This window comes from Pipistrellus kuhlii, unplaced genomic scaffold, assembly GCF_014108245.1.
Source record: "Pipistrellus kuhlii isolate mPipKuh1 unplaced genomic scaffold, mPipKuh1.p scaffold_m20_p_14, whole genome shotgun sequence".
Classification (NCBI taxonomy): domain Eukaryota; kingdom Metazoa; phylum Chordata; class Mammalia; order Chiroptera; family Vespertilionidae; genus Pipistrellus; species Pipistrellus kuhlii.
The window spans coordinates 9015439-9033734 of NW_023425449.1; the positions used below are offsets into that span (position 1 = coordinate 9015439).

Genomic DNA, 18296 nt, shown 5'->3' on the forward strand with positions numbered 1-18296 from the left:
AAAAAAATCAATAAAAAATAAAAAAAGACATAAACCTTGACACGAGTTGAAGTCTCTTGTGTGTCCCACCCTAACTGCATCCTCCCCCACTTCTCCACATTTTGATCTTTACATCCCTGTGCATCCCTTCATATTTATATAGTAATACATGTATCCTTAAACAACATTTTCCCTTTGGGTTTTTTAATGTCTTCACTTAAAAAATTCCTAAAAATTATATATATATAATAAGAGTTTACTAAGCTGATGGTTTAAAAACACAAAAACCCAACCTATGTCACACAGAACTATTGATGTCTTAGTGAGACTGAAGAGAAATAATTTAGCAGGAATAGATCAAAGTTACAATTCTGAGAAAAAGGATGTTTTATTATTATGACTTAACAATAATTATAATTATCATCATTTATGAAAGTTACATAAATGCAGGCTGATCTTGAAAGCTTCAAAAAGCCAAATATAAAGTACAGAAAATAAATTAAATTGAAAAATGTACTGACATAATTCTTCTACATGTTATGCAAAATCCTAGCAAGAAATGTTGCAATAGTTATTCAAAGTAATACGGGAGATGTTTGGTCTTAAATGTAAATTTAAATGCACAATGTCTATAATAATAGATCAGAGTGTAAATTTATATTTGCAATTTCTAACAGAAAAAAAAATTAAGTTAGTTTGCAAATACTCTGTATTCTTCCAGGAAATAAGGAAGCAGATCAAGGATCAAATGTTGCATAGTTTTATCAACCAGGCCACCTTGGGCAGGTAATTTTTCAGGGTCGCTAAAATGAGCGATGGTAAAGCTCTAGAAATATAACCAAACCATCTGCTGTACTAGAGCTAGTCCAGCTGGCCCCTTGAACAATGCAGGGGGTGGGGTGCGGAACCCCTGAGCAGTCCACAGATAACTCTGGATCAGCTCTCCGCATTCAGATTCCCAATCTCAAGTAGAAAATTCCGTTTTGATCTACGGCTGGTTGAATGCAGGGATGTACAGCCCGGGAATATGAAGAAACAACTGTACGTTTATTGAAAAAAAATATCTGCATGTAAGTGGATCCAGCCAGTTCTAACCCACGTTGTTCAAGGGTTAACTGTATTTTTATCTGTTGAGTTTACAAATCAAAATGTAACAAATAATTATGAGCCAGTATTGGCAGGAATACCAAGTATTATTTCACAACTGCCACTACGTGCTTCTTCTTCTCTGACACCATCGGCACGGACCCAGGCTTGCTGTGCTTGAGGCGATTCACTTCCCTGAAAATAAGACAAAACACATAAAATATAAGCAAGTTTACGAGAAACTTACACAGAAATTTCTCAGAAAAATCACAAAACATTTTCTTTCACTGGAAAACCACTTAATGACAAAGAAAAGTTTTGACCATGGATTAGGTAAAAAATAGCTAAAAAATAAACTTTTGTTATCCTAATTACTTGCTATTTTTTTAATTACCAATCAGTGTCCTTTACAAGTTAAAAAATGTGCAGAATTGTTAAAATACTTAAACGCAAGCCCAGTATCTACCCTAAGACAGAAAAATAATCTTTTTAATACTTAAAAAAAAAAAAAGAGCTCCATTTTAGAATTTCTATAATACTTTGCATAATATCAAGAACTGCAAAGACAAAAATATTCCCCGGGGAATAGTGATTAGTTCTGCGTCAGAGTAAAAAAGTTAAGATTCCAGAGGTTATGATGAAGCATATTAGAAAAAATTTTTATTTATGAAGTGTGCACTGTGAGTTCTTGGCATTCTTTATCTTTGAAAATAGACAATCTCTCTTAATTCTAGCCACATTAGAAATCATTTTTGAAGACACTGTCTCTTTATAACCATCGTCTAGTATGAGCAGAAGTATTTTCTTATTTTGACAAAAGTCATTTTCATTGTCTGCCCTTTAAACATATTCTCAAAAACAGGTATTAGAATTCTCACACTCTTATATGATTGTTGCTCCCCCTTTTATTAGAAAAAAAAAATCAAAGCATATTTCTAATGCACATGAACTAGTCCCTTGAAAGGCAGGTTTCTATCTGTTTTTCATGGGGGGGGGATTAGAAAAAGCCAAAGGCCCCAGAACATACTTCCGCCGGCGAGCTTCCTTCATGACGCGCTGTTCTTGGATCTGGCTGTAGATCGGTTTCGGTAGATGGCGGTGGCGAGCGATACGTTTTATATGAGGATGATATCGAAATTTCTCCTTCAACTTCTCGTTATAATCTTTGGCTGCTTTTTCTCGTGATGTAAGCTGGGGAAAAAATGCATTTTGATATTTTAATAAATGATGTGTTGTTTTTGCTTCAGTATAACAAAGCTTGGGGGGAGGGGAGGAGACCCAAAAATTTCCCCCAAAACTACACTTTTGTGATATGCAGCCAAACTGCCATTGAAGGTTATGTTATAGGACCAGCTCCTTTTAGGCTGCTTGCCTACAATGGAGACAAAGGCCACCAAGTGAAAAACGGCAGTGCTGAGGGGTCAGGGTTACGTGGACCCCTGAGCCAGACATACAAAGAACCACTTACATTAATCACGCAGGTGTTTTTTTCCTGTAGAAACTACCGAACAGAAAGGAATAAATGTTTGATTCTGTGATAACTAGTCTTTGTTTAACAATATTAAGAATGGTAAGATTTAGAGGAACACTTAACAATGAACTGAAATCTAGAGTATAATACTTAGCAATCATCAAACCTAAAATAGAATTGTCTTTAATTATTGCTTATCATCTTGTGATTTTCCTACTAGGGCCAGACAGAAAATAACTCGCCCTTAACCTTTCCTCCTTAAACTTAATATGTTTCTGATAAAAATACTCTGTATGTTTCTTAGATAAAACATGAGACATTTAGAAAAATATCAAAAACAAAACAAAAATACCCATAACCCCATAACCCAGAGGTATCTAGCCAATGATATTTGTTGTATTTTTCATTGAATTTTTTTTAAAGTCTAAAGCTTTCTGTATTTTTTTAAAGTTATGTGTTTCACTGTGTCTTTAATGTTAAAAGACCTCAAAGAGACCTGCAGCCTTCAATCTGCCAGGTATCAGAATAAATAGATGTTCTAAGTTGTAAGCCTCCAGTTCCTAAATCTTCTCTCCCTACCTCACGGGAAATACAAAAAACCAAGAAGGCTCAAACATTATCAAACACCTGAATTGGCAAAGGCCTCAGAAGATGCCTTTGACATGAAAAAAAGCAAATCTCTATACAGCCTTGTCCGTGTTAGTGACAGCATTTCTTTTTATTACCATCATGCCAAGTTGATCAAAATACCTATAGCATTTCAAATAAATTCTCGTAAAAACATGGCACCCAGTTAAATCAGAAGTTAGCTTCACTTGACAATGAAAGAGAATGAGCTCTCTTACCACGCCCAATTTTTCCGAAGCATTAGCTTTCCACAGACGAATGTTCATCTCATCAGATCCACACATGATGTACTTGCTGTCAGAAGTCCATTTCACACAGATGACATGCTGCATTCTCTTTGTGTGATAGACTTCCCTGCAGAAGAGGAATTAAGTTAAAACCCCCAGGATTTTGGTACAGATTTTCTTGAGCCGCTGCCAAGCAAGTATCAGAAAACCATTTTTGAGTCCTAAGATAATATAAGAGAAATTCACATTCATATGAACCAAACAAGATTCTATGCTAAGTGCTGGGGAATTGAAAAATTTTCCTGTCTTCAAGAAGTTACAGTGCAATAAGAAAAATATAAACAAACTAGGTAAAACTAGATGCCCAGAAAAGTTCACAAAATAATGGAAGGCATATAACACAAATAAAATATGCTGAAGCTGAAAATGTTTTTATAATAAGAAGTGGATTGGATTGTTGTTTAAAAAGCCTCCACTCACCCTCCAAATCAATTCTGTTTGATCATCATACTTTTAATTTTTTATCTTTCAGGAAAATAAAATAAACGCAGTGGATTCAAAGAACACATCTGCTATGTTGATCTTAATATCTGATTTATGTTTTGGTCAAATTGTTTAAAAAGCTTAATTAACTGAAGTGAGAGTTGACTTGACAGGGCTATAGAAGTGTCTCATGAGTTGAGGTAAGAATAATTTGATAAACCGAGCTGTCAAATATCATACCTATGTGGAAAGGCTGTGAAACCTGCTAAGTGAATTCACAGAAGATACTATATTGGGAAGTGTGAAGAGGAGCATTAAAAAGCGAAAGACAAGGTCAGAAAAAATAAAAAGATGCAGATTCTGGAGAAACAAATTTTCTACATCTGGATTAAAAATTATTCAAAATGCAGACTACTTGAGCAGAAAGAAATAAGCTCAGCAAACTGCGCAGTAAGAGAAAACATATACATGATGACCGAACCAAACAGAGTTCACATCTATAAAGGTATCCCTGAAGTACACGCACAAAACTAGTCTTTTACACTGTTTTTAACAGATAGGTTTTTAGCTCTTGAATGAACATGTACATAAACCATAAGTTTACTTCTAAAAAAAAGACAAGGAAAAATAAGATAAAAATAGGTGGCTTATTGTGGCAACATACCTGCTCCTACTTTTGTCCACAGGAAAGATTCGAATGGATTTATCAAAGCTAGCGGACACAAACTCCTTCCCAGTAGGAGAGTAATCCACGTCCAGCACCGCAGACACGTGATCCATGTGCACCATCACAGGAGTGTCCAGTGCACGCATATCAAAAGTATATAAGCTGTAAAAGGATTTTAATTATTTGATACTAAGTTTTATAAAGCTGCAGATGCAGAACTAAGAGACACTACTGAAAGTAAGACTTCTAGCTAAATAAGGCACATCTAAATAAACAGCTCAATTCTTGACACAGCAGGTAAGGCACAGAAAAAATACCAGTTTTTATTATTTCTTAAGAATACACTTAAATAGTTTTTTCCTTATAAACATATATCCTGTAGAAAATGTGGAAATTTCAAAGAAGTACAGAGTACAAAACTCACCTTTAATTCTATCCAAGAAAGTCAGCACGGTATATTTCTAATCTTTCCACCATGCAAATTAAATGTATACTTTTAATACAATTGAGATAATAATAAAGCTCTGTATTAAAATAATTTATAATTTGTTTAAATTCATTTATTAATAATTCTTAAATGAAATTCTAATATTTGAATTTTGAGACTTAATCTTTGATTAAATGAGATTATTGCAATTAAATCTGGACTGATTCCTGCACGTAGGATTATTAAGTCCAAAGGCATAAACATTTTTAAGGCTTTTGAGATGACATATTTATAACAAAGTTGCACCAATTTATTTTCCAATCAGTGATATATATGAGTGAGCACAGCTTTTCAAAGAGTGTACTAAAATTAGAAAACTATACTCTGTGCAAAACTGGTAAAAATAATAACTCCATGATTGTCAAAGTTTAAATATTCTTAATGACTAGCTAAAAGAATAATGAGTACTTCAAATGAGTCAGTATGTACAATGGACAACAGTCACACATTGGCACTGTGATCAAGTTCCTAATATCAAAACACTTGAAGATGCTAAGATTAGTGAGCAAAAGTTTGAGGAGAAATAGGATAGCTACACAATTATGTCCTCAAAGTTATCTCCCCAAAGATATATATTAATTACAAAATGAAAAAAGAATAACTTTATAGTGGAGAAATCTAGCAGATACCACTTTAACTAAGTGATCAAGATAAACATCACCAGAACTAAGAAATACTGACATAATGTAACAATGGTCCAGTGCCCTAAGAATACCACAGTTCTGTATTCTGTACTCATCTTGCCAAAATGGCCAATTAGAACACACTTAGAAACCTTAATAAAGTTGGGTCCACAGGGCATGCTTTCATTGCCTTTAACTAAAACTAGGCCATTTAACTTCAAAATGTCAATAAAAGCCAAAAGGGCTTCACTTAATTTGGTTTGGTATTGCTAGTTAATGAGAGTCCAAGTGAGCTTCTTTTTAGTACAGAAAGTCAAAATACATGTTTTTAGTTGGTACCAGTGAAACATCATGTAATAATTCCTACTTCTCAGCTTTCACAACTAGTGGAAAGAACAAAGAATTTCAATGCAGATCTAAAGTTCAGCCCAATGATGAGCTTGCAAACTCGTCATTCACACACACACACACACACACACACACACACACACACAGAATCTACCATATGCATAGCACTACATACATGTCCTACCCACTTTAGAGAGATACTCCAAAGATACAATAAGAGAGCCAATGTGAAATGCTTGAAGTTTGGGAAATATATAAATATAAATATAAGTAAATAAATACATATATTAGCAAAACAAATGACAGTTTTCTAACATATATAGAGGAATACTATGTAGAAAAGATATCTTATTAGTAAGACATACAAATGAGCCACTTCTGATAGAAATAAGTAAGTTTTTAAAAAAGGAAAACTTACTTGTAATCTTCATTCGCTGCAGTAAAAATGAAGGCTTCCATTGGGTTCCAACAAATTGTATTTGTTCTCATATCTAAGATGACCTGGGAAAGGAAGCAGAAACTATGAAATCAATTCCCTCCAAAATGAATACCAGTACATGTCTGTCCCGATTTCACCTCCTTCCCCTTTTTTCATTAATTTAAGCAAATATTTACCTTAATTAATAAATACCTATTATGTAGGTACTCAACTTGGTTCAATAGAAAAAGAAATCAACCAGTAATTGCTTCATGAACACACAGGCAAAGTTGTAAATATTGAAAAAATATACAAACGTTTAATAGTCTCTTAACCTCAAATAACTTACATTTTAATCACGAAAATGAGACATGATTAAAAGTAACCTGTGAAGAAGAGTATATTACAGAGCTTGGACCAGATTTTGGACAGTTTTGAAAGCCAGGCTACAGCTCTTGTCTTAAACCTAAAAGTAATGGAACACCATCCAAACATTGAGAATACAAGGGCAGAGGGGGCAGAAACTAACTAGTTATTTAACTAGTACTTTAAGTTAGCCTTCTGCTAACTGCTTAAAGTATCATGTTTTATTCTCACCAATGTGCTATGTTGATATTAATATCACCAAATTACAGAAGCAGCACAGATTAAGTTACTGTTTAAAATCTAAAAACTAAGTTCATGTAGGATCTTCCCTCTACATGACACTAATGAGTGAAATGATTAAAGAAGTACTTTGGAAAGGTTACACACTTATCAAGTTCAAACGTCGATGAATATACTCTACTTTTGATATTTTGACATTTATTACATGTTATAAAAATGACTGAGAAAAACAAAAATATTAAAAGCATTTCTTCTACCTGTGGACTATAACAATGCACTCAAGGTACATCAATGATGTCTATCCTTTCCTATATGCTCACAAAATTTTTAAAAAATATATTTTATTGATTTTTTTACAGAGAGGAAGGGAGAGAGATAGAGAGCCAGAAACGTCGATGAGAGAGTCATCGATCAGCTGCCTCTTGCACATCCCCTACTGGGGATGAGCCCACAACCAAGGTACATGCCCTTGACTGGAATTGAACCTGGGACCTTTCAGTCCGCAGGCCGACGCTCTATCCATTGAGCCAAACCAGTTTCGGCTATGCTCACAATTCTTATATTGGCACTCTTCTCTTTACTGACAATATTTCTCCCCCTTTCGAGTTAGCCTGAGGTTCTATTAGCTTTCGTACCTAACTCCTGGAATGACCACTAGTGCTTAGCACCGTTGGGAAATCTGTCACCTTGAACAGGATAATGTTTGCCTAAATAAAATGCCAAACTAGTACCTGTCAGCCTGCAACTAAACAAATAAAGCTGATTATGTAAATTCGTTATAAAACATTCTGAAATAAAATACTGCATGTGTCATATGGTAATCAAGGGGCCTGAAATAAAGAGATGCAATACTTTCAGTTAAAGAACTTTCAATTTAATAAGTATAACTAGATGCCTAAAATTTATTGGTACTATGGAAGACACAGACAACTAGGTTTCAGTCCCTACAGGAAATAAGAGTCTCTAAAAAGTAACAGGGAGCCGAGAGAATGCCACTTTGGGTTCTAATAACATCTCAATGAGAAAGAATTTTTTTTTTTAACATTGAAGAAACATTTGCTCCTAATTTTGTCAATTTACCAAGGAACGCATTAACAATTGTGTAAAGCCGAAGACAAGCTGAAACTTACCTTTTTCAGAGGAGTAGCTTGCCTCATATCATATAGTACTATATTCCTGTCAGAAGCACAACTTCCCAAGAGAAATGTCTAAAAATAAGGACAACAGTCACCAGTTAAAACCCAAGCTGGCAGCAAACCATGTCCATTCAGTGAACAAACCATTCAATTACACTTAATGTTTATGTTTGGGATACAAAGTTAAAACATCAAAGTCCATTTTTAAGAGGATATGATGAATCACTCATAATCTCAGCAACTTAAATATTTTCACTGTAAAAATCCATGTATACATTTTAGATGCCAGTGATAACATACCGATAATTCTGTATTCTGTTTTATAACAGAAGATATTTTACTTATCCATGATTCAACTTAGACCTGTTTCTATTTTTCAGTATTATAAATGGCACTTAGCTTTTCTAAGGATAAAATTTCAGTAGAGGTATTACTGAATCAAAAAGCATTAAAAGAAATTAAAAAAAAAAACCTAAAAAAAAGCATTAAAAAATTTATGACTAATCGCTTTTCAGAGAGTTATACCAATAAACACTTCAATGTGGAAATATGTCAATGTCACTGTAATTGCAGCATTAAGCAGTGTCATTTTAAGAGTTAATAGTTGCATGACACTATTTTCTAATTATATAAATTATTACTTTATTAGTAGTTAAACATGTCCTCGGGTATATTAGCTCTCTGTATAAATTAGGCCTATCCTTGGTTTAACTGTTTCACGGTGTTTCAAATATTCACTTTTAAGTCCGTTATAAATGTGCAAGGTACTTACACAACCCTTGGCATTTGGTGAAAATAAGCCCTTTAGCTACCAACGGAGCCTTGACCCCACCCTTTGAAGCACCATTCCCCCTCACTCAGGCTTCCTGACACTAAGCACTCCTGGCTTCTGCCTACTAATTGCTTCACAGAGCAAGTGTGAAGAACAGGACTTAGTTACTAAATATCTGCAGGGCCAGCTCCTACTGCATGTGTGTACAAAGTTCAAATTAAACACATCATGACCTCCAAAGCACTCCTTTTAAATCACTCCCTCTCTGAGGCTTTCTCCTGGTTAGTGACTCCTCTCAACTTTGCTGGGTGTCTTCTTATGTCATCTCAACGTCTGACCAGGTTCACTGGTAAATATGAAGAATTTGATCTGAGCTGAGCAGAAATTCTACCCGGACTGAATACTAACTTTCACACTGTAAAACGGGGTAATGCTTAGTATAAACTTTTGGCTTTAGTAGAATTCTAGGCTTCAATATTTTAACTAAGAATTTGTTAGTAACTGGAGAAGACAAATACACTCCATTTGTTCACAGCAACATGCCCTTTCCATTAAGTTTAATACAGGATAAGAGGCAGGCACATCATCTGCTTTTACCACTAGGTCAGTTCATGAGATTAAAAAAAAAACCAAAAACACAAAAAAAACCCACACAGTCGAACAGTGTTACAGAGACAAATTTGAAAAACATGGCCGTGGTCGTAGGTCATGTCTAATAATTATAATTTTAGAAGTGCCCATCAGTTCTTCTGACACCGATGTTCACCAAAACACAGAAGCAAAAGATCTTCCCTCAGACAACCAATACCTATCTGTTCCTTTAAAAAAAAAAAAAAAAAAAAAAGTAATAACATCATCATCTGAAACTTGGATAGCACCTCTCAAAAATATTCACATACGTTATCACATTTTACATTGACAACAAATCTGTGAAGTACACCGGAAGATATATAAATAATCTTATTTTAAAAATACACACTATAGGGAAAAACTCTGGGTGGCACAAGGTCAAAGGCAGGTGCCGAGGCACGTTGGCAGTAGGTACGTCCTGGGGCAGGGAGAGGGTCTCTAACTGACTTCTCAGCAGTGCCACACGGCCAAGCTCACATCACAAGGCAGCGTCTCAAACAATTTCTATTCCTTGCTATTCTGACATGGCCTTTCTACCCGCCTTTTGCCAATAGTGGGTCTCTGAGAGTGTACATATTTTGTAATAGCTATGCACTGGCTGGGGGGGAAGGGGGTATTACTTGAAATATCAGGGGACCACTCTAAAAGATATGATTGTCTAACCACAAAACAAAACAATAAAATTAAATTAAATATAATATAAAATAATAAAATAAAATAATTAACATTTTCCTAAAGGCACGATGATGTAGTCTGTGGTAGATGAGTGCTGCAGGTCTAAGAAAACTGAATTGTCACAGTACAGCACTTGCTTGAATTTGAACCCCATGCACACACCCTCCTCTAGCGATGCTAAACACTGTTATCTGGGACAAAACTGCAGGCGAGTATGTTGAGATCTAATCAAAGGTGTCCCAACATAGATATAATCTGGAAAAGTGACCAAATGCCAGAAATATAATCCAAGCCAGAAAAATATTATATTACATGTTTCCTACAACAGAGCTGAAATTATTAATAAAGAAACAATAAGCAAAAAATATTTTAAAAAAGAAACATTACCTCAATTGGGTTAAATTTAACACTACTGATACTGTCATATCCCCAGGTCATTGAACATATAGGACTGGTTTTCTGTTCATCCCAAATGTCTACTTGCTGTCCACATGTGGCAAAAATTCCTTCTTTCCAATGATGGTCAATTCCTGTGTACACTGTCTTTAAAAGCAAAGAGATTGTTACAGGTAGGTCGTGACTACAGAATAATTTTTAAAATATATTTATCTAACCTCTTTTTTTTTTTTTACTCCAGAAAAATCCCTGTTCACAAAGAAACTTTTTTGAGGCCCTTATTTAAAGGAGAAAACAGTACATAAGGAGTGATGTGTCTTTATCACACATTCTGGGAATAAAGAAAAAAGTTAACATGAGATGCATTTAGTTAAGTTTGAAAACATACCACTGAAGCATTGGGTATTTTAAAATCATCATTGGGTATTGAAGGAAATAATAAAATACAAAAGTAACTTCTAAAAATCTTCATTCTACATAAAGTACTGACTCCTAGGACAGAAACACAGATACCAATAACCAGATTAAAATTTAGAGAGAAAAATGAAATCAGTGAGGGTGGGTACTAATATTGTTAAAAGCAATACCTCATAAATTTGATATTATCTACTTAAAATATGAGATTAATCTACTCAGGTCCACATTAAATTGTGTCTTATGGCAAAAACTGTTTGAAAGCAAATTAGAGGGAAATATTTAGCCAATACTTTAAGCTTTTAAGAACTCTTAGCAGCATCTGCAGATTTCTCATTATTTTCTATTCGTGAAAGCAAGGCTTACACACTTGCCCACAATTTTAGAATTAATTGACCATATCACAGGGGTAGGAGTAAGACTAAATACTTCAAAAATCTTTTGGAATTTCAAGAGGAAAAGCCTCTAGGAAACCAATTTTGTTTCAGGCATCGCTAACAACTAGAGGCCCAGTGCACGACAGTTGTGCACTAAGGGGCAGGAGTGGGGGGAAGGTTAGTCCCTCAGCCCGGCCTGCGCCCTCTCCCAGTCCAGGACCCTCGGGGGATGTCCACCTGCCAGCTTAGGCCCCACTCCTCTCTCAGTGTGCTACAATGAACACTGAAGAACTGTTCATGCTCTTTAACTGCATTAGATATTGGCTTCAAATAACGTTACTTATTACAGCCTAAAGTCTTTGGTTTCTTACTTACATCTTTTTTGGAATTTAAAATTATGAAGTAATTTGAAAAAGGAAGAATTTTAATAGACAAAGAATGGGGTCAACTTATTTTTGTACCTTTCCTAATATTGTATGCAACGGCTCTTCCTCTTCTCCAATGCCTGGTCCCTCCATTTTCCACTGCTTCACAGTTTTGTCATCACCAACCTAAAAATATTTATTATTTTATGGTGATGATAATGAACATTTATAACTTTTAAACTTGCCCACATATACATCAAACTATAAACATCTCCAGCTTTAAATAGAACACATACGATGTTTGGACACTATTGTGATTACTGATGCATTTATATCTCACCTTGTTATACTAAAGAAAGATTTGTAACAAACACAAATAGCACATAAAGTAGAAATAAAAAAGCATGAGTAGGAACAAAATTAGGTCACATATAATTGCAACATTGAACAATATTGCAATAGGATGGCATTGCAAAATAAGAGAGAAAAATAGATTCTAATAAAATGATATTAGATATCAGGGTGACCGTTTAAAAATTTGAACTAATCTGATGCCTGATATACAAAGAAAATTCCACGTCCTTTATTTATTATATGTTAATTTTAAATTATGTTTTTATTTATTTTTAGAGAGGAAGGAAGGGAGAGAGAGAGAAACATCAATGAGAGAGAAACATGTATCGGCTGCCTCCAGCCCACAACCTGGGCATATGCCCTGACCAGGAATCAATCCGATGACTTCTGGTTCATGGGTCGACACTCAACCGCTAGCCACATTGCTGGGCAAATTCCAAATACTTTTTTTTCCCCCCCAAATACTTTTAAATGTGAAAAATGAAAACATATAAAAATCTTGAGAAGACATTTTTGTAATCTTGGCATGAATAAAGTTCTTCTATGGCTGACACAAAACTCCAGAAACTATTGCGATGATGTTTTCAAACTGGACTACAGACTACTGAAGGATCCTGAGAATTTTTCAGAGATCCACTAGGTCAAACTATTTTCATAATATTAGTTAAGTCATCATTTGCTTTATCATTATGCTTATAGATATACAGATGGTAAAGAAGGATTGATAGTAGAAATGGTGGCACCTTAGCCTAAACCAAGACAAGAAACTAAGGTAACTTAGCCTTGGGTGTGTGGCAGATAATGTCCAAGATATTAGGTGAAACAAGTTATAAAACTAAATGCATAATATGACCTGGTTTGAGTGAAAAAATTCTGGAAATGGGTTGTGGTGATTACTGCACAGTGATGTGAGATTCTGAAGGCCACTGAAATGTACACTTAAAATGGTTACAATGGTAAAGTTTATGCTAGGTATTTCTTTTTTTTTTATTTATTTAAATCAATCTTTATTGTTCAAATTGTTACAAAGGTTCCTCATTTCTTCCCCCCTCCACCAGGTTCCCATCCCACTCTCCGCCCCCTCCCCATCCCCCATTGTCCTCATCCATAGGTGCAGTTTATGTTCAGTCTCTTCCTCCCTCCCTTCCCCCCCCCCCATAGTAAATCCCTTTTCAGATAGTAAATCAGTTACTTAGCATTTTCTCATATCAATAATACCACCACATGCCCAATGATACATTTCACACAAAAGACATTTCCAAATAGGTCAACCAGCCTCATCCAGGCCCCACCCAAGGCACTCACAATGATTTATTTCTTTAATGCTTTTTGACTGACACAATACAACTTACTCATCCCTAGCACTGAAAATCCTCCAGAATAAAATACTACCTTTCTAGTCTCACTTTGCATTAATCCTACTTCTCAGTGTCCTATAGCAGTGTTTTTCAACCTTTTTTGGGCAAAGGCACACTTGTTTCATGAAAAAAATCACGAGGCACACCACCATTAGAAAATGTTAAAAAATTTAACTCTGTGCCTATATTGACTATATATAAAGTAATTCTCTTGAATAGGAATCAAATAAACACAAAGAAAGTATTTTATAATTACTTTATTATGAAATATTAAGTAAACAAAATAGTGAAAAATTATAAAATTCTTGTCTTGTCTGCACCTACGGCACACCAGGCAACATCTCGCGGCACACTAGTGTGCCGCGGAACAGCGGTTGAAAAACGCTGTCCTATAGGAAATTAGTTCACTATTATATTAAGTAATTTATTAAAAAATCAAAAGCTTTGGGAAGGCTGCATTACATAAAGAAAAGTAGTATTTTTCAAGGTTTTAGTAAGTTATTTTGCATTGTGAAACTCCAAAAGAGCCTTGGAAGAAATACATGAACTTAGAAAATACTCAATTAGATCAGTCTTATACACATCGAAAAGAGTTAATAACGCAATTGTATTATACTTACAGTAAAAAAAGAACTGCCACAAAAACGAGTACATATTCCTCGTACAAAACCTTCATGTGCCTGTATTGTACGGATACAGTTTCGTTTGGTCAAGTTCCAAATTCTGACCTATGATAAAGTACATCAGGAAATTTCAATAAATTGCAATTTTAATAAAATGTTCAGGCACAGGACAATTTTCCAAGAAAAGATAAATTAAATTCAACACTGAAAAAAAGCTATGAATCACTCTATCAGACAGCTAAAAACAAAATCCTCTGGATTGTAATAATGCAATAAATAAGGATAAGTACATGGACAGGCTGAACATTCCATCTGCTAAATACTACGTTGATTCCAGTTTTAAGTGTTTCCAAGCTTTCTTTACCAGAATGGAAAATAAGTGTTGAGTCATTAATAACATCCTGTTATTAATAAAACTCACACTGAAATACCTTTATTATAAACATGTTTCATCGTTTACTATGAAATTAAGCCTTAACCTACTACATTTTTAATTTCTTGGGTTTAGATTAAAAAAAAATGACTGAAATTACTAATTCATTCTTGAGAATGAAAAGAAAACAAAATATATAAAAATGAAATAAAACCAATGAAAACTCACGGTAACTCAAAACTACAGGAAGAAATGTATAACATTATTTTTAGCTTAAAATATTGACGTGAGAGGGACACTTGCCTCTCCATCACACGCTCCAGAAAGGACAGTGCCCAGGCTCTTTGGATGCTTTGCCAAGCAATTGACTCCGTCTCGGTGACCATCCAGAGAAGCAAGGAATGGTTTTGCAAATACCCGTTCCAGTTTGGTAGCATTTAAAGCTCTTACGTATTCTCGCGGGACCTCAAAAGGATGTAAGGTAGGATCATAGTTTCTTGGAACTGAAATAAGAATGACTCCTCTTAGTAAAACAAATCACATTTAATATGTCCGCGGTCTCCCTCAGCTAATCGTTCCATTTGTGATGCAAAAAGCCATTGTCAGGGACACTGTTCTATGCCTGGCGCTGTGAAGAATACAACAGTGGAAGATCTGTCCAGAAACCTTTCCAAAATTGCCAGAAGATCATGGGATGCATATATTTTGCAAAATAATTACACTACACACACACACACACACACACACACAGTTTTCCCTTTTATATGTCCTACTACCAGTTTTCCACGACATCCTTCACCTGTACTCCTCACTTATATGCATAAAACAAGCACAACATAAATGTTTGCCCGACTGAACGCTAAGCAACTTGTGGGGCAGGGAACATGAGTAATCTCTAGTGGTAATCATGTAGTGTCAGGCATTCACTGTTGTGATTATGGTTATAGCGATTTATTGAGCACTTTCCATGTCTGCCATATGTCAGGGACTGTTGCAAATACCTTATATTAACTCATTTAATCTCCACAACACACTATGGCAGTGTTTCCCAAACTCTTGACAGATGTGTACCCCTTCTATAATTTTCGTAACGCTGAGTACCCCTCGTACCCATGAGAACGTAGGATTAGGCGCAGCTAAGCACAGTGCAGTGCATATTCCCACCAAACTCCCAGTACCACACTTTGAGAAACACTGCACTATGGCTTAAGTTCTATTACTATTTCCCACTTCACAGACAGAGAAACTGAGGCACAGAGAGGTAAGTTGCCAGTGAAGTGATGGAGTCAGAATTCAAACCAAGGAAGTTTGGCTCCAGAATCAATGTTCTTAACTATTATGCTATGCTGCCAAGCAGGCTGTTTCAGTTAATAATCATGCTTAGGAAAGCATTTGAAGCCTACATGCGAAACAAACCCTCAGTGTCTAAAAGTGAATGTGTCTTTGGGAGGGGGAAGCTGAGGGAGGAAGGGAGGAGGTGAAGGAAAGGGAGACAGAGAGAAAGAGAGAGAGATGTGAGAAACATCAATCAGTTGCCTCCCACATGTGACCACACCAGGGATCAAACCTGCAATGTGGTTGTGTGCCCTGACCAGGAAATGAACTTTTTGGTGCATGGGTCAAATGTTTCAAATCACTACAATCATTCCCAACTCTAAATTCACACATTCAGTCAACAATAGTTAATAAATATATACGGAACATCTGCCATATAACTAACAAACACATGGCATATATTAAGTTTTTCTCAGACGTCTGTATTTTAACCAACTGTATCAGAATACATCGAAGTTTTAAAAATACGAAAATCTCTGATGCCCACTCCAGGTCAATGAATAAAAATACTCAAATAAGGACATAGATATTGCACAAAATTTGCAATAGGTTAAACAAGAATGAAAGGATAAAGAGAGGTAACAAACGTCTTCCTTATGTTTTACAGAGCTCTAATACATTTATGTTTCCATTTTGCTTAACCACTTCCATCATAAAGTATTAAAAAAAAATAGGAAGATATATCCTATATAATAAAAGCCCAATTTGCTAAGCGTCTGGTAGTCTGTTCAACCAATCAAAGCATAATATGCTAATGATATGCTAAGGCCACTCAGGCACTCCTTCTGATGAGCACTGACCACCAGAGGGCAGACAGTCGACTGGTCAACTAGTTGCTATGACGTGCATGGACCACCAGGAGGCAGATGCTCTGACAGCTAGGTTAGCTTGCTGCTGGGGTCCAGCCAATAGGGACAGAATGAGATGGGACACATCCTGGAGCTCTCCCACAGTCTCTCCCCAACTGGCCAACCTCCTGTGTCCCTCTCTGCCCCCCCCATTGTGCACCGGCCAGGCCGAGGTATTCCCTCCACCCAGTGCACAAATTTCATGCACCAGGCCTCTAGTAGAAAATATCGATAAGTAAGAACTTTAACAAGATCAGATAACTAATCACCTCTTAACACAGATCCCATGACCAGCCACTCATTCACTCATTCCTGGATTAAGATGCCTAAAATGCACTCAGACTGGCAAGAGTGAACACTAGCACAAGCCACTTTTGAGAAAGGCAAAGCTAGAGAGGACGATGAAACCGGGTTCAAGAAATAGAGAGGATGTCAAATCCAAGTGACATAACCCAATGCATACCAGAAAAATTCCTGTCTTGTTCCTTAACCTGTAAGCAGCTTGTGAACAGACATTTCCTTCTTAGCAATGCCCATATGTATACCGATAGCCTCTATTTCATTACTCAATCGAAATAACGAAACATTGTTCCAGTCTCATTTTCCAACCCTTTTCCCTTGCTCAAACTCTGATAACATGACCCCTGAGTTCATTTTTGCCTTAAGGCCTTTGAACTTAGTATCTTCACTTATAACAGTCAGTTGACATTTGGTTGGTTCCTTGCCATTTAGGATATCATGAGCAATAATATAATTCATAAGCAGTCAGCACGTTAATGGGGTAAGAGCCCAGGACGGATAAATAAAACTCATTCATTTCATTAACCATTTCCAATTCCAGGAGTTGTTCATAAGACGAAACTGATGGCTTTGTTTCACCTGTGTCTATCTCTTCCCGGACGTAGGCAATTTTAAGTAACAAAGTGTCCAGAAGTTAGAGCAGCAGTCAGGTTTGAAGAAGACAGTGTAATCGTTAAACCCCTTCCATCCACGACTGTGGCTCCTTCAGGTTGCACTTTTCATTAACAACTGGAACCTGAGCACCATGTTGGAGCAGCCCTGGAGGGGAGGGGGGCCGGGGAGGAGAGGAGCGGAGCGGAGCACCCTTCAGGTAGCTAACTTCCGCACACCCACAGACCACGTTCTTTGAAAAAGGACTTCGAGAGAGTTCTCTGCTGCCCAGTCCCACGGCCCGATCTGTAAGAAGTTCACCTTTTGGCGAAAGCGGGGCGGGGAGAGAGAGACCGCCCCCGCGCCGGGGTCCCACGCGCCAGCCCTCCTCCGTGGAAGCGAGAGGCCAGACCTGGGCCGCGGGGCTCCCTGCTAACCCGCCTCACCTCTCTGCAAGTCCAACTTGGTTTCGCGGACATAGTTGTCCGGGTTCCGGCTCAGCATCTTCACCTTCATCTTGGCAGCCCGGGCTCGCCCAGTCCACGAGCCTTTCCCTCCTTCCGGGTTCCGGGAACTGCCCCCTCCCCGAGCACATGCTACTTCCGCTTCTTCCAGGCGGACTTCCTGTCATGTGACTCTAGCGGCCCCCGGACACCGCCTCCTGGACTGGGCCCCGCGGCGCTCCGTAGCTCCGCCCGACAGAGGCGGGGCAGGGGCGTTTCCGGGC

At 36.8% G+C, this 18296-nt stretch overlaps 1 protein-coding gene across 3 annotated transcripts; it reads right to left on the minus strand.

The window, feature by feature from the left end:
• Window positions 1–348: 348 nt before the first annotated feature.
• On the minus strand, window positions 349–18186 carry DCAF13 (DDB1 and CUL4 associated factor 13). Of its 3 annotated transcripts, none has more exons than XM_045581343.1 (11): window positions 18016–18186; window positions 14799–14998; window positions 14120–14227; window positions 11884–11973; window positions 10623–10778; window positions 8153–8230; window positions 6417–6499; window positions 4538–4702; window positions 3382–3517; window positions 2099–2256; window positions 349–1205 (listed from the first exon to the last, which is right to left on the minus strand). In XM_045581343.1, the coding sequence occupies exons 1-11, from the start codon at window positions 18083–18085 to the stop codon at window positions 1190–1192; spliced, it is 1260 nt and encodes a 419-aa protein (XP_045437299.1). In that variant the 5' UTR covers window positions 18086–18186; the 3' UTR covers window positions 349–1189. The 3 variants fall into 3 exon arrangements, with proteins under 3 accessions (XP_045437299.1, XP_036292535.1, XP_036292536.1); XM_036436642.2 differs by having other exon boundaries at window positions 349–1260; window positions 2093–2256; window positions 18016–18183; XM_036436643.2 differs by lacking the exon at window positions 14799–14998 and having other exon boundaries at window positions 349–1260; window positions 2093–2256; window positions 18016–18178.
• Between the last annotated feature and the right edge of the window lie 110 nt (window positions 18187–18296).